The following is a 27,565-nucleotide window of genomic DNA, read 5'->3' on the forward strand; positions in this document are numbered from 1 at the left end:
CCCTGGGGGGCCCCACTCCCTGGCTCTGCAGCCCCAGAGCCCCAAACCAGCCGCTGCCTCTCACAGAGCCCAGAAGGAAGACCCAGGTGAGGGTTTGAAGGCATTGAGAAACCTCTGCTGCCCCCCATCACCCGGGCCTCCCACACCGCCGGGAGCAGCCCTCTGCAGCTGTGACCCCAAAACACGGAAAACATCGGGCTGAAGGAGGAACATGTCATGGCTCGTGGGGTGACAGGAAACAGTGTTCAGTGGCTTAAAGCCACGGCCAGTTGTTAATGAGCCATGGGGCTAATTCGGGACTCAAGGGGCTCACCCTTAATCAGAAGAGCTGGCCCCGCAGACCCTCCAAGAACTTAGCCTAGACCCAGGAGGTGACTCGCCAGAGTACTTGCCTCCATATATGTGTCCCTGGCATTGCAAAATATAAATAAAATTGGGGCTGGAGCGATAATACAGCGGGGCGGGCGCTTGCTTTGCACGCAGCCAGCGGAGATTCCAGCCTCGGCCCCCCATAGGGTCCCCCGAGCACCGCCAAGAGTGACCTCGGAGTGCAGAGCCAGGAGAAACCTCTGCGCATCTCCGGGTGTGGCCCAGAGTCAAATGAAAATAAATGACATTTAGAAAATAAGTCTGCACGGAGTGGAAAAGATCTGCCACCCTTGTCCTGAGATGGTGTCAGGAGAATTAAGGGTCCCTGCTGTCCCCCCATGTGTCGCTGAACAGGACCTGCACTCAGGAGTGGTCTCTGTGAGGAGTTGGTGGCCCCCTATGTCTGAGGAGGAGCAGGGGGCCCGCCCTCCACCGTCAGACATGTGCAGGGGAGAGGAGAGGAGAGTGCTGAGACGGAGGGGCCTGGAGAGGTGGAGTTTGAACCAGCAGTGGGAACCGGCTTGTCTGGGAACAGAAGGGACAGTGGGAAACGGAGAGAGAGGGAGGCTGGGGAAGAGGGGAGGGAATCCCCGAGGGGCCAGAGCAGAACCTCGGGCATCGGGTCCACTTCCTGAGTCTCCCGTCCCTGTCCACCCCAGGGGTCGTGTTCCACTACCGCCCGGGCTCCACCCGCTACGCGCTGACCTTCGAGGAGGCCCAGCAAGCGTGTCTGCGCACCGGGGCAGTCATGGCCTCCCCAGAACAGCTGCAGGCCGCCTACGAGGCAGGCTACGAGCAGTGTGATGCCGGCTGGCTGCGGGACCAGACAGTCAGGTAACTGGCCAGCACCCCTGCCCTGCCCCGCCCTGGTCACTGCAACCTCCGGGATATTCTGGGGAGGGTCCTAGTCCTGGATATTCTGGGAGGGGCCTGAGAATTTTTGGTTTCTGGTTGTTTCCCCGAGACCCTTGGTTCTGACTCTGCTCTTGCCCCCTGCCTGTCCACACATCTAGGACCCCCCAGGGACCCAGGACACCCCAAACCACCCCAGAGTTCCCCCACCTTCCCCCCAGGTTGGTGGAACACAGGGAGTCCCTGGCATGAGACGTTTCTGAAGGGAACACTTCCCATCGAGTCCACCCGCCCTGCATGCCCCGACCCTGGCCTTCCCAACAGGCTCTCCCCCATCCCCTTCTTTGCAGGTACCCCATCGTGAGCCCTCGGACCCCCTGTGTGGGGGACAAGGACAGCAGCCCCGGGGTCCGGACATACGGTGTGCGCCCCCCGTCCGAGACCTACGACGTTTACTGCTATGTGGACCGGCTGGAGGGTAAAGATGGAGGGCGGGAACTCGCTTGGGGGTACCCAGCGCAGGGGGTCAGCACCCCCAGCCCATTCTCACGAGGGAGGAGCCTGTGTCAGAAAGGAAACTCAGACCCACGGTCCTCCCCCTGCCAGGGCTCAGGGCAGCCCCAGCATTATGGGGGCTCTGGTTCCATGAAACGGTGGGGACCAGAGCGACGGCAGGAGGGTGTTTGCCTTCCACATGGATGGCCCGGCTCGATCCCCGACATCCCATAGGGTCTCCGAGCCCCACCAGGAGTGATTTCTGAGTGCAGAACCAGGAGCAAGCCGTGAGCATTGCAGGGTGTGGATTCCCCACTAGGCTCAATCCTGGCACCCTGTAGGGTCCCCCAAGCACAACCAGGAGTGATCCCTGAGCACAAAGCCAGGAGTAAGCCGTGAGCACTGCCGGATGTGGCCCCAAGTCAAAATAATAATAAAAGCTACAGTGAGGGTTCAAGGAGCTGACCCCCACGGGCTGGGGTGGGGCTTGGGCTTCAGGACGCCCAGGCCCCAGCCGTGACCCCCAGCACTGCGGGTGCACCCCGAAACAAGACAAAACAGGAATGAGATGTGTAGGCGGAGTCCGGGTCAGAGGGCTGGCGCCCCCCTCCTGGAGGGTCCCTACATCCGTGGCTGGCACATGGACGCCTTGTGCCCAGGCCTGGCCCAGCCCTCGGCCTGCCACGGCTCCTTCCAGTTCTTCCCATTCAAACTATGAGCCACTCCCACACGCCCAACCTGGAAGGGCCAGTGTCCAGTAGCCGGGCAGGCCTCTGTCTCTGGGACCTGGGCACATGGCCCCCCCCCCCCCACTCCCCGCACCTCCGCCCTGTGTCCTGCTACAACATGGGCTGAGAAGGAAGGAAGGAAGCGGCCGGTCTGGAGCGGGGCCTCAGGACCCACCGGGCGTCCATCTCCCAGACGTGGCCATCAGCCTCCCCCTGTCAGCGCCTCCAGTGGGGAGCTGAAGGCTGGATCGTCCCCTGTCCTCCCTGTGGATTCCTGGGGAGCCCTCCTAGTGCCTGGAAACTGAACAGAGAGAGGAAGCCGGGGCCTGGGGTCCCTGCGGGTCAGGGTGTGGGAGGGCTCACATGTGCCCCCTCTGTCCCTAGGGGAGGTTTTCTTCATCACCCGCCTGGAGCAGTTCACCTTCCAGGAAGCCCTGGCCGCCTGTGCCAGCCACAATGCCACCCTGGCGTCCACGGGCCAGCTCTATGCCGCCTGGAGCCGCGGCCTGGACAAGTGCTATGCGGGCTGGCTGGCTGACGGCAGCCTCCGGTACCCCATTGTGACCCCACGGCCCGCCTGCGGTGGGGACAAGCCGGGCGTGAGGACGGTCTCGCTCTACCAGAACCAGACAGGCCTCCCGGACCCCCTGTCTCGACACCACGCCTTCTGCTTCCGAGGTACGAGCGCCCTGCAGCCCCCTTCTGACAGCGACAGGGGCTCTGTCCACCCCGACCCCCACCCCACAGGGACCCTCACACCCTGCTCCCCCAGGTACATCTGCAGTGCCATCTCCCGGAGAAGATGGGGACACCCCCACACTGTCCTCAGTCGAAGAGGACCTGATGGTGACCCAAGTGGCCCCCGGAGTGGCTGCCGGTCCCCTGGAGGAAGAGATGACCATCACCCCTGGCTTCACAGAGCCTGAGAACCAGACGGAGTGGGTGCCCGAGCACACCCCCGCCAGCCAGTACCCACTGCCAGGTCAGTGCCAGTTGTCCTCTGCAAGGGTCTGGGACCCAGCCCCAGGGAGGACAACTGTTAAATCTGCAGGAAAGAAACTTCTGGAAGTCGCAGGGGGTGGGTGGGGAGTGATAGGACAGCAGGGTGGGCACTTGCCTTGCACACGGATGACCCGGGTTCAACCCCCTCCACCTCATATGGTCCACTGAGCACTGCCAGGAGTGATCCCTGAGCACAAAGCCAGGAGTAAGTCCTGAGCAGTGCCAGGTGTGGCCCGAAACCAAAACAGAAACAAACCAAAAAAGAGGGTCCACAGCGATAGGACAGCGGGCAGGGCACTTGCCTTGCATGCAGCCAACCCAGGTTCAATCCCCGGCACCCCCTAGGGTCCCCCGAGCAGCACCAGGAGTGGCGCCTGAGTGTGGAACCAGGGGAGCCCCTGGGCATCACGAGTGTCCCAAAAAGAAAAAACAGAGGAAAGGAGTAAAAGAAACTTCTGGGAGCTCCTTTGGAGGGGCAGGGCTGCCTTCAGCCAGGGCTCCAGAAGTGAGAGTGAGGGGGTGAGACTGGCAGGTGTGGGCAGCTGAGCCCAGGTGAGGGACATCCTCGTCCAAGTCTGAGGTTCGGCCCTCCTGCTCCTGAGCCAGGGTGTCACCCCCAAATGGGCTTTTCTTTCAAGCTTCTGCTGAAAGGGGACAGGACACCCCCTCCCTGGCCACCCCACTGAGATGAGACTGTGGAGGGGCTAAAGGAGTGGCCAGGGCTAGGCCCTGAGTCCCATGGCACCCTGAGTCTCCCGAAGTTCAGCCCCCCACTTCCTGCACCACGGCCAATCTTGGGGAGGCCCTGGGGCAGCTGCTAAAGCCACACCTCCCCTCCCCTTCCCTGCAGGGCCCCCTCCCACATGGCCTCCCACGGACACAGCCACAGAGGAAGGCACAGAAGGGCCCTTCGTGTTGCCCGGGGCCTCGGAGGAGATGTCCACACTCCCCCCACTGCAGCCCCGCGGGACCCAGCTGCCAGGTGCTGAGGAGACATCCGGGGACCTCTCGGGCAGTGGAGATGTTTCTGGCCACCTGCACGCCAGCGGGCAGCCCTCAGAAGGCCTGGACTCCACTGCCCGCCCTGACCTGGGCTCAGGCCTGCCCGAAGAGAGTGGATCAGCCTCTGGGGATGGAGACAGAATTGTGGGCGCCAACGTCCCTGAAGTTGGAAAGCTTCCACCAGGAGGCAAGGAACTTGAGGGTCCGGCCTCTGGGGGTGAGGAGCTCAGTGGACTTGCTTCTGGAGAAATTCCAGAAGTTTCTGTCTCTGGAGAAAGAGAGTTTGGTGGTGTTCCTTCTGGAGAAGGTCCAGAAGTTTCTGCCTCTGGAGAAAGAGAGTTTGGTGGTGTTCTTTCTGGAGAAGGTCCAGAAGTTTCTGCCTCTGGAGAAGGACAGTTTGGTGGTGTTCCTTCTGGAGAAGGTCCAGAAGTTTCTGCCTCTGGAGAAGGACAGTTTGGTGGTGTTCCTTCTGGAGAAGTTCCAGAAGTTTCTACCTCTGGGGGACAGGAGCTCAGTGGAATTAGTTCTGGAGAAGTTCCAGAAGTTTCTGCCTCTGGAGAAGGGGAGTTCACTGGAATTCTTTCTGGACAAGCTCCAGAAGTTTCTGCCTCTGGAGGACAGGAGTTCAGTGGTGTTCCTTCTGGAGAAGTTCCAGAAGTTTCTGCCTCTGGGGGACAGGAGCTCAGTGGAATTAGTTCTGGAGAAGTTCCAGAAGCTTCTGCCTCTGGAGAAGGGGAGTTCACTGGAATTCTTTCTGGACAAGTTCCAGAAGTTTCTGCCTCTGGAGGACAGGAGTTCAGTGGTGTTCCTTCTGGAGAAGTTCCAGAATTTTCTGCCTCTGGGGGAAAGGAGCTCAGTGGAATTAGTTCTGGAGAAGTTCCTGAAGTTTCTGCCTCTGGAGAAGGGGAGTTCACTGGAATTCTTTCTGGACAAACTCCAGAAATTTCTGCCTCTGGAGGACAGGAGTTCAGTGGTGTTCCTTCTGGAGAAGTTCCAGAATTTTCTGCCTCTGGGGGAAAGGAGCTCAGTGGAATTAGTTCTGGAGATGTTCCAGAAGCTTCTGCCTCTGGAGAAGGAGAGTTCACTGGAACTCCTTCTGGAGAAGATCTAGAAGCTTCTGCCTCTGGCAGAGGGGTGTTCACTGGAGTGCTTTCTGGAGTTCCAGAAGCTTCTGCCTCTGGAGATGATGACCTTGGGGCCCTTCCTTCTGGAAGGGAAAGTCTAGAAACTTCTGCTTCTGGGCTTGAGGGCCTCAGCGGCTCAGCCCCTGGGAAGGGGGACTTTGGAGGCTCTGCTTCTGGAGCCTGGGACCTCGGTGGGTTGCCCTCTGGAGTCCTGGGCAGTGGGCTCACACCAGAAGTCAGTGGCCTTCCCTCAGGACTTGGTGAGTATTCTGGGGTGGACCTTGGGAGTGGCCCTTCCTCTGGCCTGCCTGACTTCAGTGGACTGCCCTCGGGCCTCCCCACAGTCTCCCTGGTGGACACCACTCTGGTGGAGGTTCTCACGACCACCACCGCGGGGGAACTGGAGGGGCGGGGGGCCATGGGTGTCAGCGGTGCTGGTGAAGTCTCTGGACTGCCCTGGGGCAGCGAGCTGGACATCAGTGGGGCGGCCAGTGGATTTTCTTCAGGGGCCGAACCCAGCGGCCAGGCCCCTGGAGCTCCTGACATCAGCGGGCGGGTATCAGGGTTCCCCGGGGAAACATCCGGGATGCCTGATCTCAGCGGACTCTCCTCGGGACAACCAGACATCAGCGGAGAAGCTTCTGGCATTCTGGTGGGCAGTGGTCAACCATTCGGTGTGACCGGGGTGAGTGAAGGAGAATCAGGGGTCCGCGATGTCAGCGGGCAGCCCTCAGGGTGGCCAGAGCTCCATGGGACCCCCTCTGGGGCGACAAGTGGCAGTGGGGACGTCACCTTTGTGGACACCCATTTGGTGGAAGCGGTCCCAACCCCGTTTAAGGGACAGGAAGGCTTGGGGTCCGTGGAGCTCAGCGGCCTCCCTTCTGGGGAGACCGAGCTCACAAGCGCCTCTGGCACGGTGGAGGGCAGCGGCCGGGTGCTCGGAGCTGCAGAGTCCTGGGAGCTGAGCCCGCGGCCCACAGACCTCCGAGGGCTGCCGAGCAGTGAGGCGGAGGTGAGCGGAGACGCTTCGGGAGCAGAGGCTGGGAGCGGGGGTACCTCTGGCCTCCCCACGGTCTCACTGGTGGACAGGACTTTGGTGGAGTCTGGAACCCCAGCTCCCACTGCCCAGGAAGCAGAAGGACCTTCAGGCGTCTGGGAACTCAGTGGGGTCCCTTCGGGTCTCGGGGACCTAAGCGGACTCCCGTCTGGTCCAGCGGAGCCCAGCGGAACTCCCGCAAGCTCCCCACCTTTCAGCGAAGATTTTCCCAGCGCCACCGCTGACATCAGCGGGGACGGCTCTGCAGCCACGGGCACCAGCGAGGAACCCTCAGGGCTCCCGGAAGTCCTGGAGGGAGTCACGAGCCCCACAATTCTGCAGGAACTGGGCCAACGGCCCCCAGAAACTCAATTCCCCCGGGTGCCAGAGTCCAGTGGAGACGTATCAGGATCTGGGGACATGAGCGGGAGCATTCCAGGATCCAAGACGGAAACCTCGGAGGTGCCAGAATTCAGCAAAGAAACATCTGCTTACCCTTCACCTGAAATGGGGGTGTCGGCCACCCCCGAGGCCAGCGGAGGAGCCTCAGGGTCCCCTGACCTGAGTCAAGTGCCCTCATCCTTCCCGGGGACAGCGTGGGAGGACTCCACCGCCCCGGAGCTGAGTGGAGAACCGGCAGAGCCCACTGACGCCACGTATGTAAGCACCCGTGATGCTTCGGGCTGGACTCTGGCCCCACCCCCGGCTTCTGGAGACAGGATGGAGGGCAGCAGCTCCGGCCTGGACATCATCATCGCCACACGAGTCCCTGAGTCTGAGTGGACCCAGGAGAGTCAGCCGCCTGCCGAGGCTCTGGTGGAAACCGAGGCATCCAGCCCACTGCACTCGGGAGAAGACGACCAAACAGCCACTGCTGCCAGCCCCTCCACAGACGACGTGTCCAGCCTCCCGGAAGACGCTGATGAGGCGGGAGACTCCTCTGCAGGTACTTCTGCCATTTCTCCGGGAAGGGGTTTGGGTATTTCCAACTTAGGGGCCGGGGGCAGGCAGTGTGATTCAAAGGTCTGAGTTCCCCAGATTCTGTGCAGCTCCAAGGAAATTTCTTGTGTCTTGTCGACATAATGCAAGGGTCCAGGCTGGAGCGACAGGACAGCAAGAGGGTGCTTGCCTGGCACGTGGTCAACCTGGGTTCAATCCCCGGCATCCCATAGGGTCCCTTGAGCACCACCAGGAGTAACTCCTGAGTGCAGAGCCAGGAGGAACCCCTGAGCATCACTGGGTGTGGGCCCAAATATAAAAATAAGTAAAAGGTAAGGTCCCAGGGAGGATTAAAGGGAAGAATGCATACGATGAGGGCCAGAGAGATAGTGCAGTAGGGAGGGTGCTCACCTTGACCCAGGTACAATCCCTGCACTACACAGGGTCCCCTGAGCCCCTCCCCCAGGAGTGATCCCTGAGTCCAGAGGCAGAAAGAGGTAAGCCCCAAGAACCACTAGGTACAGCCCAAAAATTTTAAATCCCTATCAAGAAACACGTAACAATGCAAGAACTTGGCTGACAACTGACTTTGGAAAGAGTACAAGAGCTGTTCTTTCTCAAGTTACCTCCAAAGTCCAAGGAAATGCATGATCCATGAGCCCCACCAGGACTGATCCCCAAGCACAGAGCCAGGAGTCAGCCCAGAACACAGAACTAGAAATGAGTCCCAAGCACAGAGCCGGGAATCAACCCTGAGCGCAGTGCCGGGAGTGAGCCCTGAGCACAGAACCAGGAGTCACCCTGAGCACAGAGCCAGGAGTGATCCCCAAGCATAGAGCCAGGAGTGAGCCACTAGCACACAGCCAGGAGTCAGCCCCGAGCACAGAGCCAGGAATGAGCCCTGAGCACTGAGCCAGGAGTGTGCCCCGAGCACAGAGCCAGGAATGAGCCCTGAGCACTGAGCCAGGAGTGTGCTCTGAGCACAGAGGCAAGAATGAGCCCTGAGCACAAAGCCAGGAGTCAGCCCTGAGCAGAGCCAGGAGTCAGCCCTGAGCACTGAGCCAGGAGTCAGCCCTGAGCACAGAGCATGGTGTCACCAGGGCGGGCCCTGACTAGAGAGGAGAGGGACAGAGCTGCCATCCCTCTGCTGTCACATCTCGGGACACCGAGTCCTTTCCCCATCATGGAGCTCCCCAGAGGCCCAGCTGTCTAGGAGCCCCCGAATGCTGACCCAGTGCAACCCTCTCGGCTCTCTGGGGACGCTGACCTCTCGCCGTGCAGTTCGCCCCAGGTCCTGTGCCGAGGCCCGCTGTGGCGCTGGGACCTGCCAGGAGACAGAGGATGGTGTGGTGTGCCTGTGCCCCGCTGGTCACGCCGGTGAGCACTGCGACATAGGTAAGCCCTCGGTCACCGGGCAGCGGGGGGGGGGGGGGGGGGGCATTCAGGAGCTGAGTATGAGCCCTGCGTGGCCTGAAAACAGGGTTGGGTGGGTGGGGGTGCAGCCACTCCTGACCCAACTTCCCAGGAGGGGCCTTGCAGCCGTCAGTGGAAACCCCAGCCCACCCCCAAGTCTCTGGCCCCCTGTACGCCTGCGGAAGTGAGTCAGTGGGGGCTACTGGCAGGGAGTGCCACCCGGACCCCATCACCTCTCCCTGGCTCAGCCCAGGCTGTATGATGGGATGCCCCAGGGACCGCCCAACACCAGAGTCCCCAAACCTGCGAGGGGATACTGTCTGTGCCAGGGCCCGCCTCCCCTGCCCCACGTGGCCCCTGGGCTCTGAATATCCCGCTCCGGATCAGAGCAGGACCTTTGGAAAAGGCTCTTTTCCTGGCCCAATCACCATCATGATGCTTTGGGGGAGGTCTCACACACGCACACACATGTATACATACACACATACACACACATACACATACATATGCACACATTCACACACATGCACACATACACGCACACACATATACTCATGCACACACATGCACACATATATGCATGTACACATTACACATACTACACAGGCATGTGCACATGTGGTATGTGGACACACACGTGCACATATACACACGTGCACACATACACGCACAAGCACATGAACGCACATATATGCACATGTGCACACACACACATATACACGTGCACACCTCAGATAGTGGCGCTCAGCATCTGTGCCCACCTTTTCACCCCTCCTAAAGGGCTGTGACAGTGTCTGTCCCTGTCGTTGACCTTAGGTCACATCTGACGTCCCCATGTAACCACATGCCCAATGGGGGGCCGCCAGCTATGCTGTCCCCTCTGGGAGGGTCCCACCTGGATCTCTGTGGCCATCCCAGGCTGGAGGTGCTGATCCTCCTGCTGGCTGCAGGGACAGTTGTGCCAGGGCCTTGGTGACCCCCAGGAATGTGGCCCCTCCCACATCACCCTCCTCCTCCTGATTCCCAACCCTGCCCGGAGCCCATCAGGAGGGGTGGGGGCTACAGAGCACAGAGGGGCTGCCTCCTCCTAGGAGAGAAATCTCAGGGGCTCTGTCCAGCAGGTCAGGGCTCAGAGTCCATGGCCACTGCCCTGGGTCCAGTGTCCTGGTGAACTTGGGATGGTCTGCACAGTCCGTTCCCCAGGGGAGCATGTGGAGGGGTGCCCCTGAGGTGGTGGGGGGCAAAGGACCAGTGGCCCTGCCCTAGCAGGTCAGCAGACCCCCACCTGCCCCCGCACCCACGCACAGCAGCCATAACGCAGGCCCCACACGGCTCTTCCTCTCGAGTCTGTTCCCAAAGGGCCTTTTCACCACCTCCGTCCCGGCAGCGAGCCCATCCCCGCTGGGACAAGGGCATCTAAGATCCCCTGACTGGCCTGAAACCATGGAGGGGCCCACCAGGCCTGGGGTCTCTCTCAGAGTGTCCCCATAGGACAGTGGGGTTAGAGTCAGACCAGACCGGGGGATGCAGGGGTGAAGGGCCACGTTATGGGGTCTGAGAGGGCCTCCAATACCCCCTCCACAGCTGCTCAACCTAGTTTGCAGGTAGGGTCAAAGGGAGAGTGATCCTCAGCCTGGCCCCCCACCCCACCCTGATGGACATGGTCCTGGCACTGAGGGGGAGCACCAAGAGGCTCATAGGTGACAGGGCCGGGGAGACGCCCCTGGGGCTGAGTGCAGGCACTGTATGCTGGAGGTCCAGCTCCATCCCAGGCCCCACGCAGCCTCCAACACTGCTGGGAATGACCCCCAAGCACTCTGCCAAGACAAGCCCCCAAATGCTGCCAGCGTTGGCTCCAAACACTGAAATACAATTTCCAGAAGACTCCACAGCACAGCTGGGGCAAGGCCAGGCTTGGGAGGCCTGAGCTCAGAACACCGTGTATAAGGAGGAGCTAATAAAAGCCCCCCTGCCCCATCTGAGCCCCACTAGACAGGAAAGACTTCAGAGATGGAAGGTGGAAGGGTCCTCCGGGCTCCCTGGGCAGGGCCAGCTCCTGCCATCTCATCTTGGAACCCAGAGCCACGTCCAGGCTCTTAAATGCCCAGAGGTCAGGCGCTTGCCCTGGATGCAGCCGTCCTGGTTCAATTCCTATGTGGTCCCCTGACCTCAGCAGGGTAGGACCCACCCACCCCCCACCACACACACACACACACACACACACACACACACACACACACACACATCCATATACCCAAGAGATCAGGAACTTATACTGGCAACTCAGAAACATCCGCATCCCCCAGCCCTTCCCATCTAGTCGTGGAAACACATATTGGACGAGTGTATGTCTAAAGCACTTAAGCCCAACTCGTGCCAGCACCTGTCCTGTTTGTGTCCCACGGCAGGCGTGAGGGGCTGAATCCTCTGAGAGTTGCATTTGGGTCCATGCCCCCACCGGACACCGCCCCCGGGCCCCACCAGGATTGAGCCCTGAGCACAGCTCAGTGTGGCCCCCAAACCAGACTCCCCGACTCGTGTGCGTGTGAGAACTGACGGTCGCTGAGCGGACTTTCCCATTTAATGCTATTCATCCTGCTCGGGCATTGGAGCTAGCAGAAGGATCCGTCCCCCAAAGGCCGCCCCCAAGTACCTGCCTGCCCAGTGACCTGCCTGGCACAGCCTCTGCGATCGTCTCTGGGAGTTAGAGAGCTAGTACGGGAGTCGGCAGAGAAAGGGAGGTGCCTGTCTTGCATGCAGCAGATCCTGGTTCAGTTCTCAGCCCCCCAAACCCCCAGAATCACGGGTGCCTAGTGGTCCCGGGCCCCCAGGTCCCGAACATCACCATGTCCTTGGGATCCTGCATGGAACCGACCTGGATGTCCAAGAATCCCCCAGAGAAGTCCCTAGACTCCCTCTCTCAAGGAAGCAATTAGAGGCCATAGAGATAGTGCAGCAGGGCAGCACTGGCCTTCCACGCAGCACCCCACAGGGTCCCCTGAGCCTGCCAGGAGTGATCCCTGAGCACCGAGCCAGGAGTCAGCCCTGAGCATCATCAGGTGTGGCCCCAAAACCAAAAACTGAGAAATCAGTCATCTGGGCTTCTTTCCTTTGGCTGAAATTCCCACCCAGGGCTGGAGATGCAGTTCAAGGGTACAGCCGTGCTCGCTGAGGCTCTCGGGCCCTTCCCCAGCCCTGGAAACAATGACAGTGAGGTCCAGGGCAGCAGCTGCACAGACCGGGCTGGACGGACTTGGGATGTCCCTCACCACATTGCCCTGGGCAGCCCCCAAGTGTCAGCCATGGCTGCCTCTCAGTCGTTCCCTGGGCCAGCACCCTCCTGCCCTGGGTTCCCACCTGAGGACCCCGAGCAAAAATCACCTTGGTACCCAAAAAGCAATACTGGAGGGGGGGGGTGTCATGTTCCAGAAGATTCTGAGAGTGTGTCATGTTCCAGAAGATTCTGAGAGCTCCCAGCTGCCTTCTTCTTCCTTCCTTCCCGCCGTGACCCCGCTCCCGGCCAGCCTGGGGCTCTCCTTGGCCGCCTCTGGGGCTCTCCTGGCCTGTGCCCCCATGAAGCTGCTTAAGCACCCGCAGTGACTCCACACAGAGCTGTCCTCTGCAGGAGACCCAGCCCAGCTTCCCTGCTGCTCCCGCTGCTGCTGGGAACCGCGGCCTGTGCCCGGAATCCCGAGTGCATGCCGGGGCGCCCCTCAGCACCCCCATGCATCAGGGTCTCGCTCCTGACCGCTCCCAGCCGGGAACCATCGGTTTCTAATACCTTTAATTGAGCCGCTGGGGGGAAAGGCTGAGAGGTCCAGAACCATCCCGCGGGGCACGCCCAGGTCTGCTCCGGGAGATGCCTGTGCCTGCACTCGTGACAAGGACTAACGCTTCAGGGGACGGCTCTGGCCTTACACACAGCCAATCCATGAGAACCCCGAGCACCACCAGGAGTGATCCCTGAGCACAGAGTCAGGAGTCAGCCGTGAGCATCACCGGGTGTGAAACAAAAAGAAAAAAAAGAGAAGAAGAAGAGAATGTTCCAGCCTCCCTGCGCGGGCAAAGTCAGAGGACGCAGCGCGTGTGGGGCGCACCGTGGACACGTTAGGGGTCCTGGGGATGGGTGAGCCCCACTCTCTGCAAGCCATGCTCACTGGCCACGGTGCTGGACTCAGTTCTCCAGACGAACCAGCAGATGCTTCGACGACAGACACAGAGGGTGGCGCAGGAAATGCCCCCCCAAAAAAGAAAATTCTCATCTCCCCGGGTCAGTGGCCACTTCCCGGCTGAGTGCCCACCCAACCCCACCCTGAAAAAATTTGCAGAAGACCAGGGCGGGAGGAGACTGAAGCCTGGAGTGGAGTAAGACCTGGGGAACAATTCTCCAGCCTCAGCCGCGGGAGCCCCTCTAGACAGGAGGGGACGCCCACCCTCTGCTCCTCCCTGAGACGAGACGCAGAGGCCAACGCTGTTTGCAGGAGGCTCCTGAAGGGACTTAGGGGAGAAAAGGGGGCGTCGGCAGCAGGAGAAGAATAGGGGCGAGTGCCAAGCACCCTGTATACGTCCTGACCACTGGGCGTGAGAGGAACCTGCCCTCGCTGAGCCTGGGGGGCTCAGTTCCCGGACAGTGGCCCAGCCTGAGCGCCACCCACCAGACAGAAACAAACTCCCAGAGAGAAAAGCAGCGTGCGGCTCTGACTCCGGGACCCACTCCGGCACATCCTCGGGGGACCGTGGTGTTGGCACACAGGATCCTGAGCAAGCAGCATTGCTGCCGGGGGCCCGCGGGGTGCTAACGGGGGCCCTTGGTTTCTTGCAGACATTGACGAGTGCTTCTCAAGCCCTTGTCGGAACGGAGGCACCTGCGTGGACGGGGCTGCCGCTGTTACATGCTTGTGCCTTCCCAGCTACCGAGGCGACCTGTGCGAGACCGGTAGGCCGGCTCGGCGAGGCTTCAGCTAACGTCGCTGACGGCAGCGCCCCTCCCCCTCTCCTGCTAACCCAGCTTCCAGGCCGGCCGCTCCCTAGGGCTGCACCCCCTCCACATCTGTCCTCTGCGGGGGGGCGGGGGGAGTTGGGACCAGGAAGCGAGATTCGGGGGTGTCTTGAAAGCACCTTCTGCTGGTGCTTCTCCCAGGCCCACAGTGGGTGCAGGGGCAGTAGGCACCAGCTTTGCATGTGAGACTCGCGGGAACGGGAAGGACGCATCTGTCTTTCTGGAAGAAGCGAGGCGGGGGAGGGGCAGCGCACCAGCTCTGGACGGGGCCGGCGTGGGGCTGCATGCTCGGGCCGGGCTGCCCGCATGCTCTAGCAGGACCCCCGCATGCCCCCTGCTCTTCACTAGCGGCCTGCCGGCACCACCGTACCTGGCTTCCCTCATCCCTTCCTGGGCCGGGCAGCCAGGCAAGCCAGGGAGAACGGGGTGCCCAGCTGGGCAAGCAGGAGCTGTTCTGCTTCTGCACCTGGGCCGAGCTCTGGCCTGGGGCGCAGAGGGCAGGCGCTCGCCTCACATGCGGCCCGCCCCATTCAGCCCCCGGCACCTGTATGATCCCAAGCGCCGCCAGGCATGATCCCTGGGCACCACTGAGTAGGACACCCCCCTGACAAAACCATGCTCTGGAAACTCGCCAGCAGACGTGCCAGAAACCTCCAGAAAAGAATGGAAACGCCTAGCTCGCCTCCATGGGTGCCACATGGGCAGGGGGCTCTGGAGGGGGCGTGCTCCTCGCAGGCACAGCCAAGGCGTAGGGTCACCCTGGAGCACCCTCCCCTCCTGCAGCCTCAGACCCCAAGAATAAGTGTCTGGTGTTGTTAGGGTTGCGGGACAGAGGGTGGGTACAGGGATGCCAATATGCAGGCCGAGTGTCTGGAAAGCCTCTTGGCACTGGACAGAGAAGGTGGTGCCAGGCCTGGGAGGTAGGCGTCCCTGAGGAACAGACGGTGCCGGGGGCCCCCCCATTCCCGCCCTGAGCCCTGGTAATGTCCTCCAGGTCTCAGGCAGCTGCTGCTTCCAGCCTTCTAGAATTCTCTGGCTGTTCCTGCAGACTGCCACCCAGCATGGCCTGGTCCCTTCTCCAGCTGCATAACATAACAATGCTCAGGTCCTGCAGTGACCAAGAAGTGACCCACAAGCATGGGCCAGAGCAGTAGGACAGTGGACAGGCTCTTGCCTTGCATGCAGTTGACCTGGGTTCCATCCCTGGCACCCCATAGGATCCCCCGCGCCCTCTCCCAGGAGGGATCCCTGAGCGCGGAACCGGGAGTAAGCCCTGAGCACTGCTGGGTGTGGCCCCCCATACAAGAAAAAAGTGACCTCATAGGGCACCTCCATCCACCCCTATCTCCCCCTAGAAGCATAGGTGGCCCCTACCCCTTGGACAGCCCGGGGCTCCTGGGCAGCCCCTCATCAGGAGGGCAGTTCTGAGCAGGCCCCCTTCCCAGAAGGCCCTTGAAGGCAGAGTTGGAGAGACAACCCCCCAACTCCCTGGGTTACTAAAGCGTGTCCAAGACGTGTGTGCCCCTTCCCAGCTGCCACAGAAGACAAAATGTCCATCTGCCTGCACCCCCGCCCCTCCTCGGGAGTCCCTGGGGCCTGGGATCCACATTTGTCTCCCCCGGTCCTGGGCCTGACAGGCCTGCCAGATCAGGCATCAGCGGGAAAAAGCTGGGGGCAGGGTAGGTCATCAGGGACAGAAACGCGCCCCCCGCCAAGTCCTGCACTGTGTTGCAGACCAGGAGCTGTGCCAAGAGGGCTGGACCAAGTTCCAGGGCCACTGCTACCGCCACTTCCCCGAGCGCGCCAGCTGGGCGGACGCTGAGGGCCGCTGCCGGGAGGAGGAGGCGCATCTCAGCAGCATCCTGACCCCCGAGGAGCAGGAGTTCGTCAACAGTGAGTGCAGGGCTTGGCGCACGGGTGGGGGTGCAGTGCCTGTCTTGGGAGCCCCCCAGCCTCAGACGCTGCCCCGCCCCCATGCAGGCAATGCCCAGGACTACCAGTGGATCGGCCTGAATGACCGCACCATCGAAGGGGACTTCCGCTGGTCAGACGGGCACTCCTTGGTGAGTCCGCGGCTGGAGTAGCCTGCGGAGTGGACCTGGAACAGGGCAGGATGGAGAAGCCGGGGAGGCTGGACTTGGGGGCCCATCTGGGGTGCAGCATCCTCTGCCACCCAGGCAGCCTGGAGGCTTGGCCTGCTTCCTGGGGGCCGCAGACCCCCGGCCGTTTAGGGCGAGCAGCTGGGGGCCTGCCAGCCCCTGGCCCAGCCCCTGACCCGTCCCCCCCACCCCACCCCCAGCTATATGAGAACTGGAGGCCCAACCAGCCCGACAACTTCTTTGCTACCGGCGAGGACTGCGTGGTGATGATCTGGCACGAGAAGGGGGAGTGGAATGACGTGCCCTGCAACTACCACCTGCCGTTCACCTGCAAAAAGGGCACAGGTGAGGGCTGCACGGGTGCGAGTCACGTGGCGGCACAGGCGGAGGGAGGATCCCGGGACGCGCGGGCGCGGTGAAGCCGCAGGCCAAGAGGGCGGGAGGCCGCGGGTACCCAGTGCCAGAGAGGGACTCAGGGGCGTCCAGGGAACTCCCAGCCGCTCGCGGACCCCGCCCCCGCACGGCCGCTGCCCACCTGTGCCCCGGCGCCCACTGGAGACCGCGTGTCCCCCGCAGTGGCCTGCGGACAGCCCCCCGCGGTGCAGCACGCGCGGCCCCTGGGCCGGCCCAAGGCGCGCTACGAGATCAACGCGGTGGAGCGTTACCAGTGCGCGCGGGGCTTCGTCCAGCGCCACGTGCCCACCGTCCGCTGCCTGCCCAGCGGCCAGTGGGAGGAGCCCCGGGTCACCTGCACGGACGGTGAGCGGGGGCCGGGGAGGGCGGGACTGGGAGGTCCCGGGCGGGTTGGGGGCCGCTGCCCGCGCTGCCCACCGCGCCCGGGAAGGGCGTGGCCGGAGCCCCGTGGAGGTGGCCCGAGGCCGCGTCCCCTCCGTCCCCTCCGGGCTCACGGCCCCGCTCGCCCCCAGCCGCCACCTACCAGCGCAGACGCCGGCAGCGGAGCCCGCGGCGGCACCGACCCGCAGGACACTGAGCCCGCAGCCCGCCAGGCTGACCGCTGGCCCTCAGGGAGCCGCTGTCCAGGAGAGGGAGCCAGCCAGGCCCCTCCACCGAGTGCCCCCGTGCCCCCACACACCCGCCCCAACGCCAAAGCCGACGATGTGTCCTGAGCCACACGGGGACCGTGCGGACCGCCGGGGACGGAGGGTGAGGGGGGGAGTGAGACCGAGGCGACCCCCGGCCCCGCACAGCTGCTGTGGGTGTCCTGTCCCCGCGGGGCGCCGGGGCAGGGCTGGGTGGGGCCCTTCCTCCCCGGGGCCCCTCCCGCCCCTCCCGCCCCCGGGACCGTGCAGGCTTCAGGGTTCCACGCACCTATTTATATTTTTGAAAACTGAAGATGATTATAAGAATAATAAAAGACCTTGGAAGAGACCTGTTTGTGTTTAAAACTGAAGCCAGGGGCCAGGGCGGTGGGACAGCGGGTGTGGCCGAAAATAAACTGGAAGAAGAGTCACCCCAGCCGGGGTCTGGGAGGGAGCGTGGATCAAAGGCCCCCACCTGTCCCCCCACCCATGGCATGGCGCAGGAAGGGTCCCAGGAGAGACCCAAGCAGGGGCGTGACACCCCAGGAGAGACCCAGGCAGGGGCGGGACAGGGTTGTCAGCAGTGAGCCCCGCTGTTCCCCTGCGGGTCTGCTCAGGTCAGAATGCGGCTGTTCTGAGACCCCAGCCCTGAACCAACCTCCCAGGTTTGTGCAGGAAGGGAACCCCTACCCCCCTTCCCCTCTGGGCAGCTCACTAGGAAGGCACTATCCCAGACCTACAGCCAGTTAGTCCATTAGCAGGCCGAGTTCTAGAAAATTCTCCCCGCCCCCTCCTCCTCCCCGGTCTAGGGGTCTAGGGGTGAGCCCTGGCACCAGCTGGCCCTAAGCAGAGGTGGAGAAGCGGCGGTATGTGGGGGTATGTCCCAGCCCCCACCTCAAACCCTGTGCAGGGTGGTACCCTGGGCCTCCCCCAGCTGAAGGGTCAGAGTTTCCAGCCGGTTGCCCTGCCCTGGCCAGCCCTGCGGGTCAGAGAAAGTGGAAATTTCCGCAGGACGAGCAGCCATCTGGGGAGGAGGGAGCAACCCTGCATCCGCTCCCCACCCCAGCCAGCGGCTTGAACCGCACTCAGGCTGGAGGGAGGGAGCCTCAGGCACCCCCAGGCATCCGTTCCTGCCCCCACCCCCCACAGGGGAGCTCAGGAACCCCGGAGGGCCGGGGCTGGTGGGCACAGCTGACCATCCCGGGCCCGAGTCCACGCAGCGCCAACCCAGGAGACGGAATGAGTCACACACAGGAGTGGGGGTGACATAAATACTCTTGTTGCCGGCCTGCGGGAGAGAACCAGCGTGCAGACCCCCTCCCACCCCCTCAGTCTCTCTTGGCTTCCGGGCCAGGGCTGGGAGGAAACGGTGGGGGTGGAGGGGCGGGGCGGCAGGAGTGGCCATCTCTCCAGGCTGGGGAGGTGCAAGAGACCTGCACCCCCTCCCCGCCCGTCCGGACACCCCCGACTTCCCCAAGATCGAGGGGCTGGGCGGAAGGAGGGCTGGGGCGCGGGCGAGGGGGAGGGGAGCCCGCCCCGAGGAGCTGCCATGGGGGCCCTAGCAGCCCAGCAGCTCCACGCGCAGGGTGATGCGGTTGTGCCAGGCCACGGGCAGGATGCGCACGAAGCGTGCCATGAAGGGCGTCTCAAACACGTTCTTCTTGTGTGACTCATTGTCCAGATTGCCAGGGAAGATCTGGGGACAGAGGGCAGGGCAGGGAGCGGTGAGGTGCGCCGGGGCTGGAGGGGCGCCCCCACCCCGGCCCCACGGCGTGCCCACACCACCCACCTTACTCTCCGTGGCACCCTGCTCGTGGTACTCGGTCCAGTTCAGGCCGTTGTCACTGTGCGCGATCTTGTAGGCAGCCACGTACTGCACGTGGCCAAAGTCCCGGGCACCCTGGGTGATGATGCCCGTCACCCGCTTCTGGGTGCCCAGGTCGATCTGCAGGGAAAGGCCAGGGCTGCTGGGAGGGGCCTGGCCTCCCTGGGGACCCAGGCCCCCACCTCTCTCTCTCCCCCCCATCCCTCCCTGGGGACCCCAGTCATCTCTCTGCACGCACTCATACAGGTGCACACATGGGTCTGCACAGCCACGGCCCATGTGTGTGCACTCACCAGGAATGCAGGCCCAGGTGTGCACGTGTATGAGTGCATGCAGCTGTATACAGGAGCACACGCGTGTGTGTGTGTGTAAACATGTCCACACATGTATATACATGCACAGCCACACACACACACACACACACACATTCTTCCTCCCAGGAATGGTGATGGTGGGGGGTGCATGGGAGTTGAAGGGAGCAGGGGTCAGTGCAACCAGGCCAGGGGCTGAAGAGCTATGGCAGCGGGGAGGGCCTTGCACACAGCCCACCCGGGTTTGATCCCCGGTGCCCCATAGGGTTCTTTGAGCACTGCCAGGAGCGATTCCTGAGTGCAGAGCGAGAAGTAACCCAAGCATTACTGGGTGTGACCCAGGAAAAAAATGCACAGGTGTTTCGGAAATGGCATCAAGGGGCACAGTGGCGGAGGCTACAAGGTCACTCAAGGTCAAGGTCACAGGCCACAGCTCTGAGAGCTGCGGTCCCTCACCCTGGTGCGGGACCCACCTGCAGCCACTCGGAGGCAGAGTTGCTCTGCGCCGTCCAGGCGTTGAACTTGCCCTGTCTGTCCAGCCGGCCATAGAAGGGGAACCAGCTGAAGGCGCTCAGGCCCCAGGTGCGGAAGATGCTGGAGGCGGTGATCTGCTTGTCAGGGATGGTGTTGTCCTTCATGCCCAGGGCATCGGAGCATCCTGCCGACACGAGGGACCGTCACCCACGGGTGTCCTCTCCTCTCCCCTCACCCCGACTTCCCTCCACACAGCACAGGCCCTGAGCCACTACTTCCCACCCCGACCTCAGAGACAGGTCCTCTAAGAAGCCCTCCCTGACCGCTTCAGGGGGCAGGACACAGCCAGGATCCACACACTGGACTCCCTCCTTCTGTCCTTCTGTCCTTCCGGACAGAGGTGCTGGCTGGGGCAGGGCAGAGGCCCAGATGTGGCTGTCACGGACAGTTGCCTGAACTCCCTTTCGCAGAAGGAACATCCCGTCTCAGATGGTGGGAGACACAGAAATGCCGATGGTCTTTTTTTTCCTTTCTTTGGTTTTTGGGTCACATGCAGTAGTGCTCAGGACTTACTCCCGGCTCTATGCTCTGGGCTGACTCCTTGCTCTGTGCTCGGGGCTCACTCCCGGCTCTGTGTTCAGGGATCACTCCCGGCTCTGTGCTCGGGGCTCACTCCCGGCTCTATGCTCAGGGATCACCCCTGAAGGAACTTGGGGGCCATTGCTAGTGCCAGGAATCAAACCCGGGTCAGCCACAACAAGGCAAGTGCCCTGCCCGCTGTGTTCTCTCTCTGGCCCTGGAAAACAAACTTTGCTGCAGATTTAAAGAGACAACCCAGTTTTAGAAGGGGAGTGCCAGAGAGTGAGCCCCAAGGCTCAGCATGCCAGAGGCCGGGGTTCAATTTCTGACGTTACCAGGGACAATACCAAGTGGAAAGCCCAGAGTAGCCAAATATTGAAAACCAGGGCCGGGAGGCTGCGCATGATTTGATCCAAACCAGACTCAAGCCCGGCAGGCCCCAGACTCAGCTCTGAGCGGTACCAAGCGTGTGTGCATGGGATGGCAGAACCCGGCATGCAGCTGCCGACGCACGGAGCGAAGGTCCTGGGAACCACAGGCGCTGCGGTTCTGCAAGCGGCCAGCAGGGGTCAGACCAGGGCACAGGGGGAAGACCCTGGGAAACGAAAGCGCTGCAGGTCCACTCGCGGCCAGCAGGTGGCACCGAGAGAACAGGGACGGGCGAAGGAGCAAGCGGAAGGGTTGCAGCTTTGGGCCCCCTGACCTCTGCAGATGCGTCCGTGACTCTTGGGGCACGCCACAGGAATAGGGGTGTAGGAGGACCACTAGATGAGTGAACAGTCCCCCAAGCTGTGCGCAGTGAGCAATGGCTCGGGTGGGCTTCCGTTCCCTCCCATCATCCATCTCTCACCCCACAGATGCGGCGAGGGCTCCGGGCTCCCAGAGCACATGCTTGGCCTGCAGAGCCCCGGCCCCAACCCCCACTTCCGACTCCCAGCCCCTACCCTTGGTTCCACCCCTGCTTTCGGCCCCGGCCCCTCTCCCCCCGCCCCCCCCCCGCCTCCCTACCCCCAGCGAGCTGGTGCTGAGTCAGCACCCATGCTCCGAATCAGAGTAAGTGAGGGTGCTTTGCAGAACCCAAAGGGTGCCCCTGTTCCTTTTCTTTCCCTCCTCCCCTCTGCAGGATCAGGAGGCCATGGGCACGCGGCAGTCCCGGGACAGGCTAAGGCAGGGGCAGGGGGCCCTGGCACTAACCATTCAGCTCACAGCCCAGAAGCTCAAAGCGCAGGGTGCAACCCCGGTGACAGACGATGGGCACCAGCCGCAGGTACTGCACCTCCAGGGGGGTCTCAAACATGTTCACCTTCAGGCCATTGTTGTCCACATTCCCCACAAAGACCTGGGAGGGAGGAGGCAGAATGGGGGCACCGGCCAGCCCAGAACTCCCTTCTCACGTCCTCCCTGGTCCCCGGGGCCAGTGAAGGGGGACCTCCCCTCCCCAGCGCATTCAGGAGAGAGGCTCTGCCCATGGACACCAGTTGCACCACCAACCAACATCTAGGTGTGGCCAGCATGGTATCCTTGAGCAGGTCCAACACGCACCACGAGACGTGGAACCCTTGGAGGCACAGATGCCCCCACTGCGGCAGCTGGCCTCCAGGGAGTCACCGAGCTGGGTTCTCATTTTTTGGTGTCAGGGCTATCCTCCGTCCACCTGGCAGTGCTCGGATGGACCCACTCAGTGCCAGGGCATGAGCCTGAAACTCTGGCATGCAGGGCAGAAGTCCCCGGCCCCCACGGAACCCATCTCAACTCTGGCTGCTCTCACTCTCCAGCGGAGCGACGGCTTCTCGCCGCAGAGCATCCTCTGGGAATCGGAGTGTATCCGGGACGGACCTCGTGCGGTCCTCCCCTCCTCCAGGGCCCCCTCGAACCTCACCTTGTCCGTCAGCCCGCTGTTTTCCTTCATGATCTGGAACTTCCGCCCGTCCAGGCTGTAGGCCACCTTGAACGACTTCAGGTACTCGGCACTGCCTGCGCGGCTGGCACCCTGCGTCACCACGCCTGTCACCCGCATCTTCCGCAGTAGGTTCACCTGGTCCGAGGTGGCACCTTGAATTCCAGACCACCCGCACGTCTTCATGTTCCCAAGCCCAGGCCAGAGAGCGTGAGTACACACCTGGGGGCTGCCTCGTGCCCTACCTGGATCCAGGGGTTGCGGTCATAGTTGCTGGCCGTCCAGGCGTTGACGATTCCCGTGCGGTGCAGGCGGGCCAGTTCGGGCGCCCAGCGCTGCAAGCCCATGAATCCCAGGTGGACGGACGAGGCTGAGATCTGCGAATCCGTGATGGAGCCCCTCTCCATGCCCAGGGGCGTGGCACAGGCTGCGGGGTGGGGGGCACCGTCAGGGTCGCTGGGAGGACCCAGTGCAGCCCAGCATGGCCAGAGCCCGCTGAGCAGGGCCACCGAGGAACGAGATCCAGGGGGAGTACAGGGAAAGGGGCAAAACGTTCCCAAGAACAAAGCCTGCAGCTCAGTCTAGCCCCTGGCTTCCCCGGGGGGCAGGGCCCCTCTGGCCACAGTGGACAATGGCTGCCGTGCACAGATCTGCCAGGAACTTTGGAAATGTCATTGGCAAGGGAATGAGGGTTGGGGGCTGTGCCCCAGTTCCCTTCCCACCCAGCCCTTTCCTGCTGGCTTCCTGCCCTCGCCCTCCCCCCATGCTGCCATCCAGGAAGCTGCCTTCTTTGACGCCCATCAGCTTCCCCGTGATCCCAGAAAGGGGGTGCTGCGGGCTCAGGGCAGCCACGGGTACTCCCAGCCAGACTCAACGCTGGAGCAGTGAACAACCTACAGCGCAGAGACTGGCCGGGCAGTCTCCAGGTTGGTGGGATCTGCAAGGAGACACAGCACCCGTGGCGGCAGGCCTGCCGGGCGCCCCAGGAGTAGACCCCACTGAGAAGCAGGTGCTAGGTGAGTAATTCCAGCTGGGCACACCCATGGTTAGTTACTGGGCACCCAGCAGGTAATTATGGGCCCACCTGGCCCTCCCGGGGCGCCTCTGTCTGCCAGAAGCCCCGCCCCCCCGCCTGCACCCACATTCCTGGGCTCAGCACTGCCACCAGCCCCCACCGGGTCCTGGAGTCCACCTTGTCCCCCTCCCTGGAGGCCCCCAAACGCACAGACCATTCCCTCACATCTGCCTGAGGAACGGCAGAAATGGGGGACTCCCCTCCACCACCCCCTGCAGGGGAGGAGGAGAGCGAGATCCAGGGGGAGGGTCTGCAGCTGGGCTGGGAGGGCAATCTCCATGGAGACTCCTGCCATCCCCAAGGGCCAGCAGGACCCTCTCCCCACGCCAGAGGCCAGACAACCAGCCAGGCTCTTGCACCTAAGCCTGAGTAACTGGCCTCGTGGGTCCTAAAAGATGGAGAAAGCTCCCAGACTCTCTAGGGGTTTTTTGCTACACCTGGAGGTGCTCAGGGATCACTCTTGGCAGTGCTCAGGGCTAAAGGGTGCCGGGGATCAAACCCAGGTCAGCCGCATGCGAGGCAAACACCCTCTATGCATCCTGCTGTCCTACTGCTTCAGCAATAAAGCCAATAAAGCCTCCCGCTTTGGGGGGAAAGCCCTTTGCGTGTAGGGTCCCCGCCTCCTGCAGGAAAGGGGGACAGGAGGTTTCTCCTGCAGGCCAGACCCCACTCACACGTCTCGCAGTGGATGCCTGTGTAGCCATGAGGGCACTTGCAGACGTACTGCGTGAAGACGTCCCCACGGTGCGCATCGTCGATCACCTCGCACTCAGCGTCGTTGTGGCAGGGGTTGGGGAAACAGGGACCTGCAGGGGGTGAAGGGACCCAGGAGGGGCTGGGGACACACACAGGTGGCAGCAAACGGCCTCCATCACCCCCAAGGACCCCCCCCATCCGGCGCCACCTGCCTCCCGCCCCCGCCCCCCATCACCGGATGGAAGGGCTCCCAAGGGGGTGGCCACAGGGGTCCCAGAACTGAATGCCAAGATAATTGCCAAGGGGGCAGGCGGCTCTCGGAGGGGCGTGGCCAGGTCTGGGAGGTGGGGCCACAGCCCGGGAGGCGGGGCCTCAGACCGGGAGGTGGGGCCTCCGCCTGGGAGGCGGGGCCTCAGCCCGGGAGGCGGGGCCTCAGCCCGGGAGGCGGGGCCTCAGCCCGGGAGGCGGGGCCTCCGCCTGGGAGGCGGGGCCGAGGTACGGGGCGGACCGAGGCTTAAGAGCAAGCTCCGGTCAGGGGGCGGGGCTACCTTTCTCTGTCTCGTTGCAGATGAGCCCCGTGTATCCTTGGGGGCAGAGGCAGTAGAAAGGGGGCCTTCCCTGACTCAGCAGGCATGTGCCCCCATTCAGGCACTGGCTGGAGTCGCAGAAGTCACCTGCAAGAACAGGGTGCACTCAGAAGAGCAGCGGGGATTTTCTGCGACTCCCAAGACCCAGCACTGCCCCAGACAGGCATCCCAGGGCATGTGGGCAGCAGAGAGGAGCTGGTGTGTGTGTGGGGGGGAGGATGGGGGGAGGGGAGTAGGTGGGGGAGGGGAGCACAGCCGAACTGGTGGCAGGAAAGGAATGTCTGGAAGGAGGCTGATCCTTCCCGTCCCACCAGGGTTAGCTGGGTCTTGCAGGGCAGATGCGAGGGTGGAAGCTAGCAGGTCCTCTGCAGCCCCCCGTCCCTTATCTCGAGGGGCACCGACAGCCCATGTGAGAACTGGGAGAAATTCACCTCCAGTTCCAGAGGGCGCCTGGGCTGCCGCACACAGAAGGGGAGGGAGGCATGGACCCCCAATAGAGAGCTCTTCCCAGAGCCTGCAGTGGCTGCCCCCCTCTCAGACCCCACACCCCAGCATCCCCACGTGGGGCTGGCGCTGAGAAACCTCCCCCACTCAGGGAGGCCCCATCTCAGGTGGGAAGGTTTCCAGAAATCCCGAAGCCGGAGAGCTGCTGGGACTTCCGGGGCACCTTCCCCACGGTCTCACCTTCCTCTCCTCCCTCCGCCTCTGCCTCCTCCCCCCTCCTCCTACTCTTCCTTCCTCCCTCCTCCCCTCCTCCTCCTCCTCCCTCCCATCCTCCCCCCCTCGGCGGCTCCCAAGTTGCTATTAGTCATTGACTTTAAATAGCAGTTTAATCCCTGCCAGGCCAGGCAAGCTGGGGGCTGGCCTGAGCCCCACTCCTGCCCCCGTGGGGTCAAGCTCGCCCCCTTTGACCTCCAACACCCCAGGGCAGGCGCCACCGGGCAAGAGAAGAGGAAGCCAACGGCCCCCTTCCCACCTGTGCTGCAGGGGTGTGCCCTTCCTCCCCGGAATCCCCATCTCTGGGGCCTCAGCACCCCCACTCGGATCGGTTCCTCCGGGGACACAGTCGCCCGAGTCGGGGGGTGAGGACCGGAAGGGGCAGAGGGCGGAATCCAAAGGCGCGGGCACACGGCTGGCCTGGCCCTGGGTCACTGGGCAGGGCCTGGAAGCCCGGGAAGTCCAGGCCTGGGGTCAGGCCGATCTCAGGACCGCTGCCCTGCGGCCCCGCCCCGCTCCAGACCCTCCGCCCCGAGAGGCTGCGGGGGGGGCGGCGTGCGGGACCTTGGCCGCCCCACCCCGGGGCCCTGGAAGGGAACTCCCGGGCCCACGTGCAGGGCTGCGGCGGGGCGGGGCGGGAGTCCACCGCCGCCCAAGTCCCTCCCCGGCCCCACCTCCAGCCCGGTCCCCGGACCGACGCCCCCGCCACGCGCGTCCCGCAGGCGCGACTCGCTCAGGACGGCCGAGCGCGGGCAGGCGGGCCCCGGGGGGTGCTGGGGACCCCGCACCGCGCCCCCGGACGGGGAGAGGGCCAGGCGAGGAGGGGGCTTCCTTTGTTCGGCGCGGGGGGCTACCACCCGGGTCGACCCGCGGCGCCGCGACAGGCCTCGCGCGCGCCCGGGACTCCGGGCCGGACACCACGGACGCGGCCGAACTTCCGAGCGGCCACTCACCCGAGGAGGCGGAGGCGCCGGGGACGCAGAGCAGCGCGCCGCACAGCGCGACCAACAGGGACGGGCCGGGCATGCTGCGGGCGCCGAGACCTGGACCGGGCGCGGGGCGCGGGGCGCGGGGCGGCGGCGGCGGCGGCGGAGGCGAAGACCGCGGGCTCCTCGCGGCGACTCCTGGACGGGAATAAATCAGGCTGCCCCGCCCCGCCCCCAGGACGGCAGGCCCCGCCCCTGGCGGCAGGCCACGCCCCGGACGGTAGACCACGGCTATAGGCGGTAGGCCCCGCCCGGACGACAGGCCACGCCCAACGCGACAGGCCCCGCCCCGGCCTCAGGCCCCGCCCCGGGTGGCAGGCCACGCCTATGAGCCGATAAGCCTATAAGCGGCAGGCCACACCCTCGGGCGCAGGCCACACCCCGCGAGGGAGGCCACGCCCAACCGGACACCGCAAGCCACGCCCCCGACGGAATGCCCCGCCCCGGTTCGCCTCTAGGGCGGGGCTTCCTGGAGCGGGGCCAATTGGGCCTGGGCAGCCCTCACCCCCCACACACCCCACCCTTTGGGACCTGAGCCAGCAGGTCCCCCTGGAGTTGTTTCTTCTCGTTGTTTCCAAGTTCTAGGAAGATGCTAAGCTTTATGCATACAAGGGCCGTGCAATGCGAGCGCCGGCGGGGTGCTCCGGCCTCTTCTCAGGTGGGCAGGTGTGCCGGCAGGAGCGCGACTAGCGGCGGGACACAGGCCCCGGCATGCAGGGCTGGGCGGGGTGCAAAGCGCTTCTGCTCCGGAGAGCCGCCGGGTGCAAAGTGGCCGCCGCCACACCAAGGCCCCGAGGCCGGACGCTGCTCCCTTCGGCTGTGGCTACGCACGTTTCCAAGAGACAAAAGCAGTGGCAGACTTTCCTCTGTCAAAGGTCAGATAAGCACAGTTTCAGATCTGCGGGCTCTAAGGTCTCTGGGGCAAGTGTTTACCTCCGCCCTGATCCTTGGATGTGGCCTTAGACAATAACTGAGGAAATGAGCCCGAGCTCTGAGGACAGACACGGAGGCTGGGAGAGGGGCAGGGAAGGACATGGCTCGTCAGCATTGTTTTCCACTAAAATCTTTTTTTTTTAATTTTTCTCAAGCGTTACCTATTTCTAAATAAATAATATACTTTCAAATAAATAGTTGTAAGAATAGGATTCCAGACAGATGAGGGAAAAAAAGCCCAGCCCTCTTCCCTGTCGACTTCACTGAGACCCAGCCTGGAGCCAGCTGCTGACATCAGCCCTCTCCTCACTGTCCAGGAGGCCACGAGCAGACACCATCCACTCAATTCCCGATGCCCCTCAGGGTGGACCGAAGCGAGGAGTATTT

The 27,565-nt window shown here is 63.2% G+C and overlaps 2 protein-coding genes across 4 annotated transcripts in view; one reads left to right on the forward strand and one right to left on the reverse strand.

Annotated features, from left to right (window-relative positions):
* Nucleotides 1–17,130, forward strand: part of ACAN (aggrecan) — a 34,613-nt gene extending 17,483 nt beyond the window's left edge. The window contains exons 8-19 of one of the 2 annotated variants that reach the window (XM_056113839.1): nucleotides 1,029–1,203; nucleotides 1,572–1,699; nucleotides 2,829–3,122; nucleotides 3,217–3,426; nucleotides 4,297–7,554; nucleotides 8,829–8,942; nucleotides 13,783–13,896; nucleotides 15,694–15,852; nucleotides 15,940–16,022; nucleotides 16,259–16,403; nucleotides 16,635–16,817; nucleotides 16,985–17,130. In XM_056113839.1, the coding sequence (XP_055969814.1) occupies nucleotides 1,029–1,203; nucleotides 1,572–1,699; nucleotides 2,829–3,122; nucleotides 3,217–3,426; nucleotides 4,297–7,554; nucleotides 8,829–8,942; nucleotides 13,783–13,896; nucleotides 15,694–15,852; nucleotides 15,940–16,022; nucleotides 16,259–16,403; nucleotides 16,635–16,817; nucleotides 16,985–17,049 (4,928 nt within the window). In that variant the 3' untranslated portion in view covers nucleotides 17,050–17,130. The remainder of the gene's footprint in view (nucleotides 1–1,028; nucleotides 1,204–1,571; nucleotides 1,700–2,828; nucleotides 3,123–3,216; nucleotides 3,427–4,296; nucleotides 7,555–8,828; nucleotides 8,943–13,782; nucleotides 13,897–15,693; nucleotides 15,853–15,939; nucleotides 16,023–16,258; nucleotides 16,404–16,634; nucleotides 16,818–16,984) is intronic. The other variant, XM_056113840.1, reaches the window with a different exon arrangement.
* Nucleotides 17,131–18,351: 1,221 nt separating this feature from the next.
* Nucleotides 18,352–26,361, reverse strand: MFGE8 (milk fat globule EGF and factor V/VIII domain containing). 2 transcript variants are annotated; one of them, XM_056113845.1, is made up of 9 exons: nucleotides 26,213–26,361; nucleotides 24,504–24,629; nucleotides 23,934–24,065; nucleotides 22,430–22,611; nucleotides 22,167–22,322; nucleotides 21,482–21,626; nucleotides 19,708–19,892; nucleotides 18,888–19,043; nucleotides 18,352–18,794 (listed from the first exon to the last, which is right to left on the reverse strand). In XM_056113845.1, the coding sequence occupies exons 1-9, from the start codon at nucleotides 26,283–26,285 to the stop codon at nucleotides 18,657–18,659; spliced, it is 1,293 nt and encodes a 430-aa protein (XP_055969820.1). In that variant the 5' UTR covers nucleotides 26,286–26,361; the 3' UTR covers nucleotides 18,352–18,656. The 2 variants fall into 2 exon arrangements, with proteins under 2 accessions (XP_055969820.1, XP_055969821.1); XM_056113846.1 differs by lacking the exon at nucleotides 24,504–24,629 and having other exon boundaries at nucleotides 18,558–18,794; nucleotides 26,213–26,359.
* Nucleotides 26,362–27,565: the final 1,204 nt, after the last annotated feature.

Source organism: Sorex fumeus, unplaced genomic scaffold (assembly GCF_029834395.1).
Source record: "Sorex fumeus unplaced genomic scaffold, SorFum_2.1 ptg000024l, whole genome shotgun sequence".
Classification (NCBI taxonomy): domain Eukaryota; kingdom Metazoa; phylum Chordata; class Mammalia; order Eulipotyphla; family Soricidae; genus Sorex; species Sorex fumeus.

What these genes read in the sequence shown, in the direction of transcription:
- MFGE8 (XM_056113845.1), bottom strand. Translation starts at nt 26,285, where the DNA reads ATGCCCGGCCCGTCCCTGTTGGTCGCGCTGTGCGGCGCGCTGCTCTGC. An exon ending in AGGCATCCACTGCGAGACGT is followed by an intron (nt 22,612 to 23,933) that starts GTGAGTGGGGTC and finishes CCCACCCCGCAG; the next exon opens with CCTGTGCCACGCCCCTGGGC. An exon ending in ACCGCAACCCCTGGATCCAG is followed by an intron (nt 22,323 to 22,429) that starts GTAGGGCACGAG and finishes ACCTCGGACCAG; the next exon opens with GTGAACCTACTGCGGAAGAT.